This window comes from Columba livia, chromosome 5 (genome assembly GCF_036013475.1).
Source record: "Columba livia isolate bColLiv1 breed racing homer chromosome 5, bColLiv1.pat.W.v2, whole genome shotgun sequence".
Taxonomy (NCBI): Eukaryota; Metazoa; Chordata; class Aves; order Columbiformes; family Columbidae; genus Columba; species Columba livia.
Genome location: NC_088606.1, coordinates 29,093,784 through 29,111,383, shown reverse-complemented (window position 1 = coordinate 29,111,383; position 17,600 = coordinate 29,093,784). Strand labels below are relative to the sequence as shown.

The 17,600-nt window shown below is 35.9% G+C and overlaps 1 protein-coding gene across 9 annotated transcripts in view; it reads left to right on the top strand.

The window, feature by feature from the left end:
• The window catches only part of AKAP6 (A-kinase anchoring protein 6), a 284,148-nt gene that overhangs the window by 232,457 nt on the left and 34,091 nt on the right, over positions 1-17,600 (top strand). For all 9 annotated transcript variants that reach the window (XM_065064088.1, XM_065064084.1, XM_065064086.1 and 6 more), the window contains 2 exons: positions 450-596; positions 4,033-4,257. In XM_065064088.1, coding sequence (XP_064920160.1) covers positions 450-596; positions 4,033-4,257 — 372 coding nt within the window. The remainder of the gene's footprint in view (positions 1-449; positions 597-4,032; positions 4,258-17,600) is intronic.

Here is a 17,600-nt window from a genome sequence, read left to right as displayed (position 1 = left end):
AATAAACTCTACAGGAAACATAATTAGGAAAATATTTAATTATTCCTTTTTTTTTTTTTTTTTTGTCCAATGGAGAGCCTCAGTGTTACTTGCTGAAGCAGCGTATTTGAAAAATAAGATACCATTGACTCAAATGAGACAAGGGCAGAACAAGCTTCAGATGAAGAGGCTGTTAGTGAATATTACTGCACAAGTGAATATTGTGAATGAGTGAATATTACTATACGTAATCAATCGCTAGCTGCCTGCATAGATACGTCACCCAGAAGGCTACATGCTTCGTACCTAAATCTCTTATGCTACTGCATGAGAAGATTGTGTGCTTAAAAAAAAAAAATAAAAATGGCATCGTAAGCGTGATCATAAGTAGGCACATAGAATTAAAGTTTCATTTTTTATAGAGAAAACTGTTCACAGTAGCTAATATTGTCTCTTTCTTTTCATTCTAGAGATACAATGTAGAAATGTCAATCAGGCACCCGAAAAAGATGGAACTGCTTAGTAAGGTTGAAGCTCTGAAGAAAAGTGGTGTTTTACTACCAAATGATCTCCTTGAAAAAGTGGATTCAATTAATGAAAAATGGGAACTGCTTGTGGTATTTGCATTTTTATTACTGTTTGTGGGTTATGTGTACATTTTTGTGTGTTGAAGTACACTGTCTGTCTGACTTCTAATTTGAGGCACAAATATCTCTCTCTTTCAATTCACCACGTGCATTTCAAACAAGCTACTCATGCTATCATAAAAACTCCATAGTATTTTCCTCTTCTGTTGATTTTTTTTTTTTATTCCATGCCTTTCTCCTGTCTGACTTTAATAATTTTGGTTCTTTAATACATAAAAAATGTAAGTAAAATATGCCATGTATTACGGGTATGCACCAAGTCAACTATAATGCAGTATATCTGATATACACTGACTGTCATGCTTGAGTGAATGTTAATAGAATTTATTCTGAAGGTACATGTTAGAGACATCTACTGTTTAACTATTTACTATACCCTTAAGATGAAAAGTGGGGTTGTCACTGCATATTTCAGGTCACACTGATGGCTCAAAAACAAATATGCAAATGCAGTGCAAAGCTGAATACCTGAAGCTCAGAATACAGCCAGGATATGTTTCATGCTGCTTTATTCAGCTCACTTTTGACAAAAGCCAAAAAAGTTTCATGTAATTCATTTCACGCTATGATGGGCTGGGTCTCAGCCAAAGAGTGAGATACAAGAATCTGGCAAAAAAAGCAATATAGTGATTCTGTTACCCAGAGACCAGTGATGGCACCGTGCAGGAGACACTATTGTCCTATTGTTGTAAAACAGCTGAGAGAGAGAGAGAGGTCAAAGTATATATTTTTCCATCCACTTCTCTCCTTAATTGCCTTCACTTCAAATCAAGGGTAAGATAAATTTATAAATTACTTTAAATGATTAATTATAGATGTGTGATATTAGTAATACAGTTACATTGCATAATTTTGCATGCTATTATCTTAGTTTAAAAAGCATTTCTAATATATTACGAGTAAGCTATACATGCAGCCTGCCAACAGTATTTTAAACACTGGCTTGTGTCACTTTAGCTTGCTTGGTAACGCAATAGCCATTTTACAGAGGGTGAGGTTTTTTTAGTTCAGCACATTCGTTTCTAATCGCTTGATTCTCTAAATGTGCAAGTTGTCAGAAAATGTTAAGAGTTGTCTTATGACTAGTGAGCTTATTACTTTTTAATTTTAATCTGTAGCATCACCCCAAACATTTTTAAAATATTTGAACATCAATAATTTAGTTATAAAAATGAGACTTACTAAGCTATTATTTACATCTGATCATGACAACTTGTATTTCTAAAATAAATTCAGTTTCAAGCCTTACATTTATGACTTTCAATCAGGCTAATTCAGTTATACTGATTAGAGCTGGTAAGACATAAAACTATGACATAAGTAAATGATCATAATTCTAAAAATCTAGAAAAACTCTGTCTTGAAAAAAAATTAAGCCCTACACTTCTCAGTATGTTAAAACCAAAATATACCACTGGATCAAGTTTTGTCATTAATGTCAGCATTTACAGAAAAATAAAATATAACTATTACAGTTTTCCTGCTAAATGCAATTTCATGAATAATAAGCAGAGTTTGATAGAGTTTTGTTAAATTTAATAAAAACCTCTGCAGAAACCAACGGCACTAGGCATACTGTTTTAATTGGCATGATTACGTTGTAATTGGCATGAAAAAAATTAAAGACAAGGATTTAAACTTCTAACAATGGTAAAATAGAGGGATATGGTTTTTAATATTACTTTCATCTAAGGTGAACAGTGTGGAATGGAAATACATTAGAATGAAATGTCAGTGGTGCGTACAGTTTAATCTGTGAAATTTTGTCCCCTGTGCTGAATATTACTCTGTCTCAATTGCATATTAAACAACCCTATCAAGGCAGGCATTGGCATCTGCTGTGCTGACACAAATTGTGAATTAAATGAAATTGATGTCCTCTGTCGTATATTTATGAAGACGGACCATTCTCTGAAGTATTCTGTTTATGAAGAATTTATGATTGCAAACTGTTCCAGAACAAAAAAGTGGCAATAAATTCTTTTTTGTGACCCTACCCTCCAAGGGCATTGATTTCACCTCCTGCTGCTACTTTTGTTACAGCATAAAAACAATAGCTAACGCTGGATTCCGCTGAGGGCCTTCAAATTATCAATATTTGCACCATGAAAATAGAAGGGTGTTGCCAAGAAGGAATGTTTTTCAGTTATGATCTCCTGAAGACGAATTTTACAGAATGCCACATAGCGGATTAATGTCTGTTGGTCTAATTTTACTTGTGTTTTAAAGCTTATTTTTGGAAGCTGATTTCATTGTTGTTAATTACATTCCAGTAACTTTCTAAAGCATATATTTTCAACAGGCAGCCATACTGGGTCACCTAAAATTGTATCTTCGTGTTACAACAATTAACCACTGCTAATTATCAGTTTAAAAGGTTATTGGATGTGATTGTCAGTGTATATTCTGTATTCTACAATCAGTAACACAGATCTAGTGCTTATAATAAGTGTCAGCCTGACAGCCTCTTATAGGTCAGATAAAATACTGCTTGGCATAGGAGAGGAAGGCAACAGCGTGTCTCCCTTGTGATGTTGAAGGATTGCCTTTCAAAATACTGAGAAGGAAGGTAACTTTCTATCCCCGGCCTCTTCAGAATATTCATTATGCTCACAGCGTCCACTATCAAAATGTTATTCAGTGGTTCTTTTATTAGAAATACTACTTTGAAAAGCTGTAGTAAATTAGTTTCATTAGTGATCAGAGATGAATGTTTATTCTGGTCCATTATTTTTAAAGTGGATGCTTAACATGGAGAACTTAAATCTAAATTTAGTTGCCTAAATAATTGACCTGATGTTCAGGAACAGTGAGGCTTTGCAATTTCTAGCTTATTGGTGTCTGAATGAGTTCATCCACTTTTAAAAGTAAAACAGCTGTTCTGTGACCTAACCACTCCTCTGTACAATCTCAGGGCTACAAGTTTGGAAACTATCACCTGACAGCTCATACCTCCAAAAATATTTCAGTGTTTCTCCAAAAGCTTAGACAGTACCTTGGATAAGAGTTTGGTGAACGTCATGCTTGTTGTGTTTTCTGTTGCTGACTACAAACCAGTAGCTCTCATGGTCATAAGCATGGACATATTCTGTAGAGTAACTACTTTTTAAAGTTGTGTACCATTTTGTCTCGTCTGTCCATAGCTGCTCTCAATAAACATTGATTTGCTTCCAGCAAAATCAGTGACGCAGAGAGAACAGCATAAGTGAGAAACAAAGATACAAAAAAATGAAATTGATTGAAACTAGGAAACAAAGAATGAAATTGATTGATATTAGTAGTAATTATTGAAAAAAAACCCCACATCTCTAGTCATCTGACAGATGCTTCTTGTTGCATATTAACCTGTATAAGTTTTGGTACGGAAGACTAATCTATGTTTTTTTTTTTTTATTTGATGCATTAGAAAACCCTCGGAGAGAAGATCCAGGACACAATGGTAGGGCACAGTGGGTTAGGTCCACGTGACCTGCTCTCGCCTGAAAGCGGCAGCCTGGTAAGGCAGCTGGAGGTCAGGATCAAAGAGCTGAAAGGGTGGCTGAGAGATACAGAGCTTTTCATCTTCAATTCCTGTCTGAGACAAGAAAATGAAGGAACAATGAATGCTGAGAAACAACTGCAATATTTTAAGGTAATAAAAAAACAATCATCGTTTTCTTAGAGAGACTCTTCTTTATGATAGGATAAAATATTTATCTTACACATAACATAATGCAACGTGTGTACATATGTAATAATATATTCATATTTTTATCTTCATTTATGTACTATGTGTTCATTCATGTTGATTTTATTGAATCTTTACAATAATATTTATTCCTTGTGCAAAAGAGAGCTTTAGAGGGCTAATCACACCACAATTGGAAAAGCAATAGTATTCTTTCATTCTACTTCACTATAAAGCTGAGTTTTGTCACAAAAAGCTTCACTACATCGGTTAAATTAATTAATGTGTTGTGTGACTGTCAGTTTAATAGTCTATTTCTCTGCACGTATGAGTCAAGAATAGTCTATTTGAGGTCACATTTACAGAGATATAAATTTAGCATACATGAGAAAGCCCTCAAGTTTGTGATGAATGGATATGTGGAAAAAGAGATATACACTATGAGATTTGCATTAATCTAGGCCACATCTTAAGCCTAAACCTGAAGATTCATGAAAAGGAGGGAAAAGAATTCTGATCACAATGCTATATTCAGATGGATGATATCCTTCAATGGAAGGCTAGCCTTCAGCTTTTCAACTAAGTTAATGGAGATTGTATGTTTTATTCCATCTCCCAAAAGTAGTGGGACCATTTAGAAAAGTGGGCTGTTAAGTAAGCGGACAAACCTGGTAGAACCACACGATTTTCTACTGTTCATAGCTATCACTTCTCAATAAATGCTCACCCAAATCATCACTAACAGGTCACTTTACTCTGTGAGTGATCTTTGAACAAAGAATAAGAAAGGAATCACAAATAATTGTTGAGCTATAGAGGTAAAGAGGTTTTTCTGTTCCACTAGTACATCAGGGTGTCTGGGGCAACACAACTCTTCAGGTGGTGGACAATTTATTAAATACTCACCGCAAAGAGCATGTTGCAAACACTTCTAAATGTGCTTTTTTATACAAGCATTCAAGAAAACAACAGCAGAAGAATTATTGTCTTCCCACTTGGTTATTCCTTAACTCGTATTTTTCTGATCGTGCAGTTTAGTGAGAAGGTTGTATCAATGTAGATAAAGTTAGTAGGGTTTATTTCATTTCTTGGGCATGTCCACTTGATTACAATTTTAAGTTTTCTTCTGACATCTGTATAATTTTTTTTTAATGCGTTGTGGCCTTCTGCTAATGGTGAAGAAAGTAATGCTGATTCTGTTTGTTCTATCAGCCAGCTTCAAAGCCAGTGATTATGAAGGACTGTTGATAAACCTGCAGAACTCTGTAGCAGTAGATCCATGTTTTCCATAGCAGATGTTGGATGCTATGTATTTCTGTGGCAAATTACAGCATTTACTTAAGTGCATAACCATGGATTTAAAAATCTAATTTCAGACAAACTTGGTTTTAAATATACATTTATATATATATGGCTAAGACTTTTATGTATATGAATAGAAACACCATAGCAATGTTATTTACGTATTTGGAATGTGCATAAATCTCTCAAATGAAATCTTCTAATACATATATGACACGATATCTTGCCAAAAGCTCTAGAGATGTTAAACAGGATAGTACCACCCATCATGAGGTAACCAGAGTATTTCCTTACTCGGTTGATTATCTATTAATTACATAAATAACACATTAATTATTTTCAAAATGGTAGCCATTAGAGTATAAAAATAATTACCTATCAAATATGGTGAGAGCAAATCACTTTGTCATATATATTAAACCATCTTTGTCTCATTAAATCTGAAATCCACCATAAGTAAGTTTTCCATTCTTCACTGATCTCCTGGGGAAGTGTATAAAAGCGAAAATGGATATAATTAACAATACTGCAATGTATAATACATATATTTGAGAAAGAACATTTAGAACATTTTCAAAAACATTAGCTATGCCACTAGTAGGAAACCTGCTGGGGTTTAGTTTGACTTACTTTCCACTTAACTTAAGAGTTTAACCTTATTACTGCTTTCACTGTGGTAAAGGAATCATTGTTTCTTAATGGAAATTTATTGTGCTGCACCATCCTGGTTATTCACATAGCCACTGTACACAGAGAAACACTTTTAATAAAATAAACTCAACAATGCCATTGATTTTCATTCCACAATGTTATGTTTTAAATTACACTTATGCCTTTGGAAAAACCCATTATTTAATTTTTCAGGTGTTTTCCTTTGCAATTGGAAAATTAATTTAATGTATAGTTCACATGCAGTTGGGACCCAAAATGACAACAATATGGTGGGAGAAGGGGTTGTTAACTTCAGTAGGGAGAAATTAATTTGACTTCTTTCTTTTCTTTTGTAAAAAATAATGCCACATTGATTTGAGTGTTCTTTTTATTAAAGAATGCACTACTGTGTTACTTCTCTTTTGGGATATTGCTGTGCAGTAATAATTCTTAGCATCTCTATAGTACTATCCAGTCAAGAATCTGTGCATAGTGTACAAACATTAATAAATTAAGCCCCACTAAACCTTTAAGGTAGGCATTATTATCCTCTTTCTAGAAGTGAGGGAAATAAAAAACATGGAGATTAAGTGACCTTTCCAGGTTTTCACAGAAAATCAATGGCTGCATTAGAGTAGAACCCAGCTACAGTGACCCTAGTGTTTGCTACTAACCACAAGGCAACCTTCCCTTCCCTTCCCTTCCCTTCCCTTCCCTTCCCTTCCCTTCCCTTCCCTTCCCTTCCCTTCCCTTCCCTTCCCTTCCCTTCCCTTCCCTTCCCTTCCCTTCCCTTCCCTTCCCTTCCCTTCCCTTCCCTTCCCTTCCCTTCCCTTCCCTTCCCTTCCCTTCCCTTCCCTTCCCTTCCCTTCCCTTCCCTTCCCTTCCCTTCCCTTCCCTTCCCTTCCCTTCCCTTCCCTTCCCTTCCCTATTACTTCTCAGTACATGCCATTTTCATATGTGATGAAAACAGAGTGCTTCCTTGCAATTTACCACTTTCTTGTTCATATTCAAAGTTCAAATCCTGCTGAGTATGTTCGGCTGATTTTCCCCCACTATTATTAACATATTTAGGTATCAGAATTACTAGAACATTGATAAGGTCATTATCCAGCTTATGTAAGGTCTTCTATTTTTTGGTTTTATGGAAACTATGTGATATAGTTAGCTCAGCCCAGTGATCTCTGTGCAACACAGATCTCTGTGCAGACGGTCTGCCAAGCCATTTTGTTACTCATTCCACCAGCTTTCAGTGCTCCTGGCTGCCTCAAAGATTTTCATGTTTAGTTACAAAGGACAGGCACAAACACTGATTCAGCCTATAGTGACACTTTCTGGCCATTCCTCAGCAGCATTAAGTGAGCTTTCAAGTGTGACCTGGCCCGGGCTCCTATCGAGAAGGGGGAAAGAGTGAACACAAGTTTCCCAGCTGTAAAGGGGGAACTCTGGGTGTCTCGCTCCTAGTTTGTTTTCTTCTGTTGCAACATGAAAACTCATGTATCTGTACTAAGAAAATCAAGAGAATGACTTAAAATTCATGAGATCTTCATAATTGCAAATACATATTTATTTTCTTTGTTCAACATTCTATTTCTCTTCTGCTTTTTGAGTCCCTTGAGTTCATGTTCTCTAGCTTTCCCCTGAAATGACGAGGACACGAACTAGAAACATACTTTTTACATTAATACAAGATTCTCAGGTAAACACATGATTCTAGCTGCTGAAAGACCTAATGTCATGAGACTGATAATTGGAACAACTGATTTCCTAACCTAATGATGTATGGCTATTTTGTGGGTCAGGAGAGATTTGGGGCAGGAAAGAATGAGGAACAATAAGAAAAAGAATTCACATTCTTTCATTAAAGTTTTAGTAAACTTCATTTCAGTAAGTTCTAGCCAGAAATTTGTGTGCTTGTTGGCTTCTAAGAAGAAGTGTTCTGCCATATTTTCTTTTATGTGTCTGGGACTTCAAAAAGCATGCTGTTTTCTCTGCAAAATGCCCTCTGAAAGACAGCAAGAGAGCCTGAATAATTTCTGTCAATTGCAATAAAACTTATGACTTTAACTGTTCAATACAGAAAAATGACCCATCGCCATCAAAAAGCTGGTTGTTATGACTTTGGCTCACAAACCAGCTACTCAAGAACAAGCTCAGACTTGCAAGTATCTGTCCATCTCAGAATCCCTTCTCAGTCATGGAGAACTGGGAGAGCCTCTATTGCTTTCAGTAGCAAGATTGATAAAGGATTCTGTTCAGTACAGGATTTTAGCAAGGTTCTCTGCTAAAACGTGTTTTTTGGCTAAAATAATGTTGCATTTCATGTAGTTTTCTGATCTAGTTTTGTTTGCAGCAATAAGCAAAGTGCTATATACAGGGTGTTTCAAAAAAATGGACCCAATTTCAAAGCGATATATTTTGCAACGGCAACATGTTACAATTACACAAAAATTTACATCTAGCGGTAATCTAGCCCCTAATGGTAATAATTTGAAACTCTATGCCCCGCACTTTCAAGTGGTGAGAGTTTCATTTGTGGGCAGTTCATAGTTGCAGAGATATAATTATTTCAAACTGGATCCATCTTTTTGAAACACCCTGTATATTAACATACCTGTCTCCTAAATCTGTATTTTGGGCCTTCAAAAATGGGAGAGCTATTTTTCACCAGTACTGAAAGCTTGTGGTTCTCATTGACTTTAGTCAATGTATCAATTAAAGAGATCAGCCTGCTTATTCATACCAGAAAATGCTGGAAATATAGGTTGCATCGGTAATGAATAAGCAATCAGTTAAACAGTGCTTCTTACAATGTTTTTCATTTTAACTGCAAAGTTTGCATAAGAGTCAGCACTGCACATCTTACTAACAATTCAATTAGACATAATTCTATCAAATAAAACACAAATGAGTTTGGGACCTTGTAAGATTATGGCCAAACCGAAATTTTAAAAAAAGCATTAACTTTGAGCAGGTTTGGAGATTCAGAGATTGGAGAAAAGTACTGGCTGTTCCTACAGGTGCCAGGAATTGCCTTTGCTACTGCATTTTGAATATTTTACAATTTTTTGAATGATGTTCCTGGCAGAGCGGCAATCAAAGAATTACAGAAATTCAATGTGCATGTAACAAAAGTATGCAAAACAGTTTCCAAAAGAAAGTCCAAAGGAAGTCAAGCAAGTTTTAATCCTTTTTATACCTCCAAGATGATAAAAAGAAAGTTGTAATTTTAATAAATTTCTCAAAAAGAGTGTGATTTCAGAGCCCTAAATCTTTTCCCAGATGAAGAAATGTTTACCCAAATTTTGTTTGGGTTAAATTTTAACAAACAGGAAGGCATACAGCATTAAATCTTATGAAAAACAGGTAGAATTCCAAAGTCAAATGTAGCCTGATGCCACTTACAATGGTTTGAAGCAAACTCAGACTGAGTTTACATGACCCCAAAGCAGCACCTCTGTAGACCACTTAAATGAGAAGCAACCTCTTTATAGTAAAACAGCTCTACATATTTTTTGCCAGAAATGTGGTATTTTGGCCCTAAGACAATATGTGGTTTTATAACTCTAATTTGATTTTAATATGCTCAAATATCAGTGCTCAATACTATACCCACACACAGTACTCGAATATTTAATATGCTCAAATTTATTTCAAATTTTGAATTAATTACTTATTACTGAAAGTTCAGCTTGTGTTTCAATAAGGGCTCCCTATTGAAGGCAATGCTGATACAATGTACAGTTCCCATTTAGGACCACATATGCTATCTGCGGTAGCAGCTTTCATTCCATCATCCTTTTTAGACTGTGAAGCTTGAACTGCAAATTCTCTGAGATTCTTTACATTGTTACTTGGGTTTTAATTAATCAAAATCTCAAAATTTACCAGAAACACTATTTAGTTGTCTAAAACCATTTTGCCCCACAAGTGCTCCCTTTGCTGGGGGAAAGAAAGGGACACAGAAGATCTAGCCAGTGTTCCCAGCCAATATCATAAAGCATCTGCATGCAGTCCTAACTCAGCAGTGGCAGTGGGGTTCTGGACTAAGACTGGGATGGAGGTTACTATAGCAACAGGAAGAAGCCTGAGCCAGCAGAGCTCAGGTACAGCAACACACAGAATTCTTTGAAGGAGGAGAAAAGAGCCAAGTGGCTATTCTTAGGCTATTAATGAATATTTTGCTTCCTTCTTAGCTCCTTTTTATGTATTGTCTCCTTATTTCTGGTATACTAAGATTATTACCCTGCAGACAGCATAGCCATATGGTACAGGTATGTTAAAACAGGCTGGCTTTAGATACCTACAGTGCAGAGATCTTGTCTGAGCTTCTTCTATAGTAATCATGGGGGGAAAAAGCACTTCTGGGATGCAATTAATCTGTCCTGTTTTAGACATCTGGCTACAGAGAAGATGTACTGTACCTCAGCATACCTTCTTCTAAATGACTAGCTCAGGTGTCAAGTTCTCCATTAACTGAGATGAATCCCACCCAAGGAGTCATAAGGAATGTCTTTGAGACTTGAGGGACTTGAAGTCATTGAGGCAACTGCAATCCCCGCTCAGAAAGATTTAATGCTAATATCTGTGAAGTTCTCCCAGACTAACTACAGGCTTATTTCATTTCCGGAAAAGTTGAGCCCAAACTTCTCTCTCAACCCTCCCGAATGTGCAATAGGGTGCTTATCTGAACCAGTGCCCTCCTGTTAACTGGAGCTGGTGTGAAGGAGACAATAATGGTCTTCTCCTGTCTTTCTTACTATACTGGGATGGTCTGCATTTAATTCTCATATCATGAGTAAGCTTGTAAGAATTGAGGTCTGACTCAAGCTGACTAACACAGAAGATACCCTGGCTTACAGAGAAAGCTGTCCCAAACTGGCCGTTACAAAGTAAAACTCGCAATTTCATAGTGACAAACAACTTACAGTTCCTTTCCCAAACCTTTGGCATCAATGGCATCTGCAGACTTTGAGATATATTTCCACTCTCAGTCATGGCCTCTTGAAGATTCAGATGTGTAAAAGTGAAAATACCTGACTTGTCTTCTTTTGAGAGAACATTCTTTGTTCCATCACACATTATTGTCATTATCATTGAAAATGTAATCAATTGCCTTCTTTTGACCCACCCAAATGACGCCTGGAAAACGTAACTGCTTATTGTCCTGCTATTGCCTTGAAGTTCTATTTACTGCAAAACCAGAATAATTCTCTTCTGTCACTATCAACCTGGAAAAGGAATATAAGAAGAAGCAAAAGTCAACAAAGGAAAACAAGAAAGAAATCTTTCCCCGAAAAATAAGCCAAGATTGACTTTCACTAATTTACAGTGAGGGTTGGTATTTTGGTGAGCCACTAAGCTTTATTTCACCTGTTAGTCATAACATATAGAAAAACAAGTACGGTGTGTACTGGAAATATGAGAGAGTTGACAAAAATTCACTATACTCTGTCCATTAAGGTCCACTTTTTTACTACTGCTTGTGATTATATGATTTATTTGATTGTTTATGGCTGCCTCTTTGGAGCCATAGCATTGCGTTTTCAGGTCCAGTCTTTGCAGTATTAGGGGATTATTGATTGAATACTGTTCTCTGGAGCCATTATACTCTAGTAACAAAGTTTTTCTTTGACTGGTGGGTCATTGACCTCGTAGACCATTGCCTAATTTTGGTTTCAGTATTGGACAGGTTTCCCAAGTTTCATCTTTGCATGTGAGTTAATAGATCACAGTCCCAATAGGGAATATTATTATAGACTGTATTAGTACCTTTGCTCACACTAAAAATACTTTTATACTGCCAGGAAGCCCATTGATTTTAGTAAAATTGCTCGCAGGCTAACGTGTAATTCAGTATGAATAAGAACATGAACATAAAAAGAACAGGTCTTCAGTATACATTCTGAAGTGTTATTGCAATCCTTATCAGGTATATTATGTCTCACAAGTATGAGATGTCAGTCTGGAATGGGATTTGCAGGCTGGCAACATATTACCAGAGACAGCAGAGTGCCTTAGATTATGCTTGCTGCATGAAGTCAATGGAAAAAAAAAGTTCCAAAAGTATGTGGATTCCTGTCCTTTGCAGGATGATTCCCTTACTGGTCTGCTAGAAAGGTGCAGCATTTCCTCACCTCAGAATAAATCTGAAGGCCTAGCCTCTGAACTAATGGATTTTCTGCGTGTTTCTCCAGCAGCTGATGATGCAATGTCATTCACAGTGCACCGCCTTGCCCTTTATCACTGTGACAACTTATTTTTGTGTTTTGGCACAGCAAGAGGAACCTCGTTATATTCTCTAGTCTAAGCCATAGTGAAGAAAAGCAGGTCTGTTTGTGACTTCTTTGCTTTCATCTTACCTAGTCTTCTTCCCCCAATCCTGTTGTCTGGGCAATGGAAGAACGTCAGTTGAAGTGCGATAATATGAGTAATGCTGAGCCTCTGAGACCATCATACACAGTCACTTCATCCAGACATTTGGCTTTTGACAACCCTTAGCTTTTTGACTGCCATTCACAGCTCATCCTGACCACATCACCTGCTTCTGTCCTCGCTTCTAATTCAAGCCTTCTCATAGCACTGGGGCTAAACTGTGCCTGTCAAAGTCATGTATGCCTAACTTGTACAAGGACAAGTTAATCTTAATTTAAAATTAAACACACTTACTTAAACACTTGCCTAAAACTTATTTGTGCAAGCAAGATACTGAGGTAGGCGAGCCTACTTGAGATGCAAGTGAACCTATCTCATCTCAGTGCTGCCCAGCTCTGGTTGATTCTGCTGCAAGTAACTTCTCTTGGGGACTATTAAGTTTTGTCTTGAACTGAAACAAAAAAAAAAATGTGTGTCAGAGTGTGTGTTTATGATTAACATATGGTAAAAGAATGAAAATAATGGTTTTATGTTTTAATGATATACCCATTCTGAGGATGTGTTGCTTTTTTGAAATAAGATGTGGAATACCATTTCTAGAAAGCCTGCTTGTTGTCCTTGTGCATATACAGATATACATGAAAGCATCATCATATATTTTCGTCTGTTTAGCCCAGAGCAGCTCAAGCTGTACATTTTTGAATCCAGGCTAAATTTGCTTCACTGACACAAGAAAAAAAAGCCAAAGGAAATATCTTTTTCTTTACTCATTAGATGTGTTTATTTTCCCTTTCCTATCACCCTGCCTGTCCTGAAGTCTTCAAAAGATTAATGTAATTTATTTTATGTTCACTGCTTTCCCACAAAAAGCTAATACCAATGCATTGAAGGATATTTTTCCTGTAATTCAGAATAGGGTAAATTCTCACTACATTTCAGAATATACCAGGACCATTGCACAGAGACAGCAAAAAATGCATATCTACCATCTGTGAGGGAACAAGATTAAGAAAGGGAGTAAGTACAGTATTAACATCTGAACTTCAGCCTGAGGGTTACAGGTATTGATGTACATCCATGCAAGGAAGTTTTTCCTTTAAAGCCTCTTACATATCTCTGAGGCAGGATACAAAGTTTTAATAGTTTTAATTGTTCATTAAAGATGACTGAAATTCTGATACCTAGCATTTCTAGGCAGTTGGAGGGGGTTTCTTGGCATCTCATGTGCAAGGTATGTTGAGAAACATCTTGATTTATTTTAAGCTGCAATTCTAAGTGAATTCCAACAACAGGTAGTAAAATTGAATCTAACTTATGCCTCGCTTGATTTTGTAAAGTTTCCACCTGCGCCTTAAGTCATCAAATCTCTTGATTCATTTGATTCATTTGATTCATTCATTTGAAACTCTGCCCAGTGTGGTGATCTAGAAAAAAATTTTACGTTTTTAATGTCCGCTACAGGGAAATGAATTTTGAGGTAGTGTAGTTCAGGATTATTTGCAAAAGCAAAACATAGCGCTGACATTTATGCTACCTGTCTGATGCTTTCCATACTTTTATTTTAGCATTTTTAGGAGGCAAAAAGAAACCCTAGCAAATTGTGCCATGTCTTTCAATATTTCTCTTTTGGATCTTTTTGCTGGAAAGAGAACTCAAATTGAATGAATAGAGGGCACAAACTGAAAGCATCTATTAACACAGACAGTGGCAGACTAGAAAAATGGATTCTCCTGCCATGACATTTGGCTCCTCTGTCTGAATGACTTGACTTATCCCCTGGAACCAAGTTAACTCCAACTTTGCAGTAAATAGCTCTAAAATATTTCAGCGTGAAAATGAATCTAATCAATCCCCTATATGAAACAAGAGAAAAACAAGGCTTGGAAAACTGTGTTGTATTTCAGTAGGGAAGATGCATTTAGATCCAACACTGGTTTTCTTTGGTTTTTAAAAGTTACCTTCCTGTAATTGCACACTAGTTTAGAGCTAAGATAGGAGCGTCTTAACAATAATGGGCACTTTTTTAACAGATTATTGCCAAAAGTGCATTCTTTATTCCAGGGAGACACCGTAATAGATACCAGCGCTTTAGTAATGATACAAGCAATCTGTAAGCTATTATAGTTTCTTTTATAGTAACTTAATCTTCATATTGTTTTATATGTCTGGAATTTTAATAGTGTTTTTAATTTATGAAGAAAAGTATATTGCATATTACTAGTTACATGGGAATATGAGCTAAATAACAGACCATTGAACTATATTCTTACAAACAAATATTTTGAAGTACTTAAACAAGTAAAAGGAATAGAACAAAGAAATTAAAGAACATTGTACAGATATAATAGCAGCTTTTATGGAATGAGCCCAGAAGCATCTATTCTGGATTGTTACTGCTTTTAATGCATATAGTGTACCTCTAGAGAAAAATGGGAAAGAAAATGAGTACTCTTAGAATGCTATATAAAATATTTTTTTAAAAAATAAGTGTATTTACTAATTAATAAATTTATTTGCATTATTGATTGCAAATAAACACAAATTCCAATGTAATTTTTTTAATGCTAGTGAAATGAATGAATTAATTAATATACGCACTTGATCATAAGTAGGATGTAAGTGCCTATGTAGGTTATTGAATTCAATGCAAAAATGAAGTATTTTTTCATATTAGTTCATTGCCATTTTTAATATGTACAGAGACTGACACATTCCACAAGCAATATAGTGAACTGGGCTCAGACTTGTAGGAGAGATATCGTAATGCTTTGCTGAGCAGTGAGTTACAGAGACATATGATCAGTGTAGCAATTTGGTGCTTGTAATGCTATTAAAAGTAGAGCTTTTAAATAAAGAGAAACAGTTCACTGTTTTGAAAGAAGTCGTATTCTACTTTAAACTGTCATTCTGTATTTCTGACTTGCAATTAGATGATATTTCTAAAATGTCAGTTCCAGATTCTGTTGTGACCGTCATCGTAATAAAATGTGACAGCAAAGATATTATATCAATACTTTTTCCATAATTAGCATTAAAGATCTCTCAAGGGTTAAGTACAAAGGTTTTCCATTGAATGGTCTGCAAGCCTTGTGCCTTTAAAATCTTTTAATATAGCCAAGACTAGTGACAACCAGGAGACAAATCTATGAACAAACCCGTTTGGAGAGAATAGTTCTGTGGTGTGTGATGTATGTTACGTAAATGAGCTTATTAGGACTCTCATCTATTTTATTATTGGTGCCCAATTTAATAGAGGCATTTAAAAAACAATATTTCTGCCTGACTCCTTGAAATGAAGAAGATACATTGATATAATTGAGAGCAAATGATTGCATGTTGTGCCATTTAATCATGTCATTTTTCAATTGCTGTTTTTTGCACTTCACTGCGTACTTATAGAATATTTAGCTTCAGTATAGATTAAGTCCCACAGTATGCAACTGAGTAGAGTTCCCATATTAGGTGACATTTTCTTTTAACCTTGCAATCAGCAAAAGCAGACACATTTGGCAGTATTGTTCTAAAAGATGACAAGTCATCATTCATTTCTTATCTTTCTCATTTAGCTTTTTTTTTTTATTTTGAGAAATTTATTTTGAGAAATTACTTTCTTACTAATATTTTTTTGAGAAATTATTGGTTTTGTTTTCCATTCAGAACCAGAAATTCTTATTTTCATCCTGTGCCATGTAAGAATAGAATTTGAAATGCAGGGATGCATCACCCTAACAAGAGAAGTTCCAACAGCAATTGCTATTTCACAGAAAAAACTGAAAACTACATTTTATCCAACATTTGCAAGCAGATTGTTTCCTGTTTTCCCTTTATTGATATATTAATGCTGTTAGCCATGATACTTTAAAGTTTTACATTAGCACTTTTGAAAACTGAAGTGCTGCACTGGCCAAAACTCAGACATAAAAAGGCTAATTACCTTTTTTAAGAGTTGTAGCTTGATTGTTGTACTCAAAAGAGTAGCTTCCATTCTCAGATTTTGCCTTAATTTCTGCACGTGATTGTTATACTAAATAGCACCAATTCAATCTTCATTTCTTCTTCCATCAAGCAACAACTGAGACAATTGGACAGGTACCATTCCCTCTCTCTCATACCCACATTCTGTAACGAGGAGAAAGAGAGAGCCTTTAACAGACACAGAATCTTCCTCTTAGATCTGGCAGTTCCAGATTTATCTGCAGTCATGCTTCTTCTGTTTTCTTAAAAGCACACAGTATTTCCCATACACAAACATAATATAAACCTGGAAATAGTGTTTTTCTCAGTACACTTTGGCATTTCTTCTGAACCTGAAAGCACAAAGAAAATCTATCTATCGAAGTTATCATTTGTCATCTTCCAACTATTTTCAAAGTTCTGGGTATCTCTAAATGAACCTTTAGTATTCCTAATTGTAGAGTGAAAGTAAGAAAGATGGAAACAGTTGAAAGAACTTCAGATCCCATGAAAAATGAATTCCCAAAACAATATGTGATAAATGATGCTACAAAACTCATACCTCAACAACATTTTATATGGTGATTATATGTGGATTATGTGGATTTAAGTGAACTAAACTGATCTTAAACTGAATGTTAAACTATTTTAAGCACAAGTAGTCCCACTGAATTCACAAGAACCTTGTTACTTTTAGATGGTTAATATTAAGCACCTGCTCAAGAACTTTGACGTAACAGTGCTTCAGTGGCCAACTCATCTACCATGTTGTGTGAGAAAGCCAAATTCGCATCCATGTCCTTCAGCTGTGCAGAGCTGGCGATGTAGCACAGCTCAGGCACCGATACACTGCATGGAGGCTGAGGGATGGAGGGGGACTGGGGCTTGAGTGGTCTCTAATTTCCTCAACTTCCTACCTTTCTGTGCCTCCATATGCTTTGGCTCTGCCTAAAGCCACACACGTGTTTCTGGTCATATACCATTCACTTAGGAGTCACGCAGCTATGCAGAGCACTTTCTCTTCAGAT